This window comes from Phaethon lepturus, unplaced genomic scaffold (assembly GCF_000687285.1).
Source record: "Phaethon lepturus isolate BGI_N335 unplaced genomic scaffold, ASM68728v1 scaffold36890, whole genome shotgun sequence".
NCBI lineage: Eukaryota > Metazoa > Chordata > Aves > Phaethontiformes > Phaethontidae > Phaethon > Phaethon lepturus.
Window position 1 is genome coordinate 3,305 of NW_010510631.1, and position 4,324 is coordinate 7,628.

General features: G+C 43.5%; 1 protein-coding gene across 1 annotated transcript; it reads right to left on the reverse strand.

Moving 5' to 3' along the window:
• Positions 1 to 1,437: 1,437 nt before the first annotated feature.
• Positions 1,438 to 3,907, reverse strand: LOC104616389 (voltage-dependent calcium channel gamma-4 subunit-like; the record flags this gene model as incomplete). Its single annotated transcript, XM_010281389.1, is given in 4 exon segments — positions 1,438 to 2,060; positions 2,062 to 2,428; positions 3,239 to 3,397; positions 3,630 to 3,907. Coding segments are annotated over 4 exon segments (961 nt in total), but the record flags the coding sequence as incomplete, so codon positions are not given.
• Between the last annotated feature and the right edge of the window lie 417 nt (positions 3,908 to 4,324).

A 4,324-nucleotide genomic window follows, 5' to 3' on the forward strand; every position in this document is an offset into this window, starting at 1 on the left:
CAGCGACTAGGGGAAGACTTGAGCTTAAAATTGAGAATTGCGTCTTGGTTCTTGCAAGGAGAGAGGCTTAAGCAGGGGGTTCAACTTGCTTTTTGGGATGTTAAGGCAGCTCCTCCAGGGTTTTCCTGGAGGACTTGGTTCCACTATCCAAAAGCCTTGTATCCAAAAACACCGAGTCACTGACGCTGCGGCCATCGCAGGACAAATTAAGACTAAAGAGGTTTTAACAGTTTGGCTGAGATCTCCCACCATCAGTGAGCCAAGCTTTCCTAATCGAGGTTTTTTCCTTGTCACCACTTCTCTAGTCTTCTGGTTAGAAAAGATTTTCTGGACAAAGACGACGGGTATGTTCAAAGGAATCTACAGGAATTAGATGCTCCTCTCTCACTGCACCTAATTCATCCAAGGGGAATTGGGCACCTCACTCTCATATGGCTTGGTCGAGTGGACACTAAAATCAACGTGAGTACCGTTAAACTAAATTACCTTTGAGTCAGGCCCTCAAGCTTTGGGATTCCAAGCCTAAGTGTAAAAAACGAAAGCAGGAATTTAGAAGAAAAAAAAAAAATCATACTTTTTTAGAAACATACAGAAGCAAAGGGTACAAATTAGTTCCCCCCTTAGGTGATGCATAGAGTTTTCTGTGGGCTCGCTGCACATAAGTAGATTCATCATTACAAAATAAATTAAATTAGGTCAAACCATCATTTCCACCTAAAAGCAACCATACGTTGCACCATGCGGCACTTATTCATAATAAAAAGAGTTTAATAAATATCTCATAAACGGCGATCATTTTTGTTCTATTTTAAAAAATACAAAGTTGTCATCCGTTCTGTTAACACTCAGTTCCCATCGCTGCAGGAAGTTTTGCTCGTCCGAACGTATTAGCTTCTCGTTTTCTTACGCACGTTGCTTAGATATCTTAGTTTCCAGTAGCGTTAGTGTTGCATTTGTGAAGCAGTGAGGAAAACAGGAATGCAGTCGCAGGGAACCGGCGGCTTCGCCCGCGTGGGCCACCCCGGCTCAGCTCTGCTTCTCGCTCTTGCTATAAGTAGTCTATAGGGGCTCCTGACAGACAGCACTCAGCACCTTGCCAGATCAGGCACTAGGGCTAGTCAAAATGAGAATTCAAGTTTTCTAAATGTTAGGCAAGAAATGATATTTGCAAATATCCTCAAGTCCCACCTACTTTAATCCTGCCCTTTCTAGGTGTTTCAAGATGCACCCACCCTGTTCTCCCCCACCTGCGTTGCCCTGAGGGACATCTTACACTCAGAAATGGGAGACCCCCTTATCACCCCATCAGGGAGTCTGTAACGCTCAGTATGTGGGTGCTCTATGGTTTCAGTAGCACAGGTCAGTTTTAGAAAGTGTTGCCTTCAAAAATATTTTCTTTTTTTCTTTTTTCTTTTTTCTTTTTTTTTTTTTTTTTCCTGAAAGAGGCAAAGTTTATGCTGTGTCAAAGGAAAGTGGCTCACTTGATGAGTAGTTCGTATTCGTCCTTGGGCTCGGCTATAAATTATATTTGCAAGTTTGTATTAAGGGAATTTCAGTTTTAGAAAAAAAAGTCATACAACAATTTTTCTGTAATCCTTTAAAACACACTGGTGGCAAGTCCTTTGCAGTTTCTCCGAGACTTTGTACACACTACGGAAGTGCAGGAACAGGAACTGCCTTCATCTCATGACACCAAGAACTGAAAGAAACAAACTCCGAATAGCTTCAGAAAAAGCTACGAGTGTGTAATATCTTTATGTTGGTCCAGAGGATCTCCACTTGCTACCTGAACACATGCCACAATTAAAGAGGTGAGAGGGTATTTTAACGTCGCTCATTCTCTTTCATGACAGATCCATTCTGTTTCAATATTTCTTCAAAGAGCGTGAGGAAGGAAGGTACTTCAAACAGGTGTCGTTCTCCTGTTGACCATGTTGACATGGAGTCCTTCCTTAAATTCCTTCTGAAGGAAGTTGTGAACCTGCAGAAAACTGGCTTCTTGGTCCGCGTTGTAGCTGGCAGCCGTTGTAACCTTCAGAGGCTCTCTGGAAAAAAAAAATCATGGGAATGGTGCTTGCTATCTTCATGCCAACCGGAGAAATGTCTCTAGATGGAGAAGGCTCTGTAGATCGAGAACTGGATCTGGACCTCCGCCTCCTGTACCTATAACTTGGCATCCTGGCATAAGGAGAACTGGAAGAAGTCTTAAGGAATTCCCTCTTGGTCTTAAACCTCAGCTCTTTGTTCTTCTCAATATAAATGTTCACAGCCAGAACACCTATGGTTTCAGCCACAATAAAAGACAAGGCTCCGAAATAAAAAGACCAGCCATAGTTGTAATGGTTCTTTTTGTCCTCATCTCGCTTGTCGCTTGGGTCACCTGCATTGCTTGATATGTAGACAATGATCCCTATGATATTACTTAGTCCTAGAGAGAGAAAAACATAAATCAGTGGTTATGTGGCTGGGAAGATAAAATTCAAGCCACGTTACTTTCTGGACCTGAATGGTTTGAAGATTATGACCAGAAATTTTTCTACATTTATTTACTCTTTCGTTTATCTCAAGATTTCATTTATTCTTGAAAAAGAAAGAACAAATCTGGGTCGCATTTGCTCACAAGGATCCCGAAATAACTCACCCTCTCTTCTTTGTCATGATGGGAAAGAAGTAGCTTATGGGAGTTCGCTAATATTGTTAGCGGGACTCTAACATTCAGAATAATAATAAAAATATATTTTGAGCTCAGGGCTATCGTTGTTCACCTTGATCAAGATAAATTCTCTGCCACCTTGCTGAATTTTCATCTAAATGCAGCATGCTTAATCTGAGCTTCAGGGAAAGCTATTAACGATGTGGCTGACTCTCTCGGATGTTTCTAGTGTTAAAAATGGGCTCACCTATCATAGGTGAAATTTTTCTGCCGTCATATAAAAGAAAAAAAAAAAAAGGCCCTGGATGTAAGAGGCGCCTGATACATCTAATGTTTTATACATTTTAAATAGTGTGAAGCCTGTTACTGACTTTAGCTTCCTTTTTCAGGAAAACCAAAAGCTTTTTGAGAATATACTTAAACGTAATACACAAAAATACGTAAAAAACGTATTTTTGTCTTAAGAAATTTGCTAATGCCCTCAACGCAGGGATACAGGGAGAGAACTGCCAACAAGCTTTTCCACAGGCCTTTTCACTTTAAAAAGGCAGCACTTCTTAAGGACTCAATTTAAGGAGAACATACCTGCTGCGACAAAGAGAATCCCAGCGCTGAGAATAATGTTGTTTTTGCTGTTGTAAATCCTTCCCGCTCCGACACAGAGCCCTCCCAGCAGCAGCAATATTGTGCTTAGGATGGGGAACACGCTGGAGGCACGGACAATGCCTGGAGGGGAGACAGGTAGAAAACCAAGACACAGGCATCATTTCAGATGTCTCCTCGGGTGCTAGTGTGGAGATTACAAAGCCCCAAAACCCCCGGCTTTTGCTGGAATTATCACTGATTCTGCATTTCTGGGCATGTTTTTGGGAGCCGAGGCCAATGGGTGGGTGGCCAATGTGGCACAGACACTCTCAGCTGAGTAGCTTAAATCTTTTGAGCTTTGTCCTAGACAGTCCAGTGTTATCGCCATTACCCGATGCCACCGCGTACAGAACGTTTCTGGCAAAGCATGAGGTAAGTGACAGTAAGACCCAGCACGGCGCTGGAAGCGGCAGTGGGAAATTCATGAGCTGGCCGTGAACCCTAGACGGTTTGGGGGTGGCTTGAGCAGGCAGGTCCCCTCCTCGACACAGGCGCAAGGCGAGCGAGTTACAGCTCTTGACGTCTGCAGCATTCGCGTCGCCAGCGAGCGCAGCTAATAACCCCTTTTTCTTTTGCTGAATATTAAGGACGTTGAAGCCTTTCAGATGTCTAAGGAAGAAATTTTAACAAGTGTGTCTCAGATGTTTGTGTTTAGTTCCCTGGCAGCTAAGTAGAGCCATTTAAAATTCCGTATGCTTCAGTCCGTTCTCCAGCACGGGCTATAAAATCCCTGAAAAAAAACATTTAAAACTCCACTTCAAGCCAGCTTTCGAAGTCGGGTCACTACAAGACTAAGCAGCAATCGAAGGGGAAACGGCAGGGAGGGAACAAAAGGGCTGAGAAGAAATAAACGGGCACAAGAAGCGAAAGTCTGTACCGTAAAACACAGCGGGGTAAAAGCCGGTACGCGTTCCTGAAAGGCAGCGCGAGGAACCAAGTCACGTTGCGAGAGAGAGAGGATTTTTTTGACGAAGGGGAGATGAGGTGCTGAGTGCTGCTGCGGAAAACGGGACCGCCCCTGGCGAG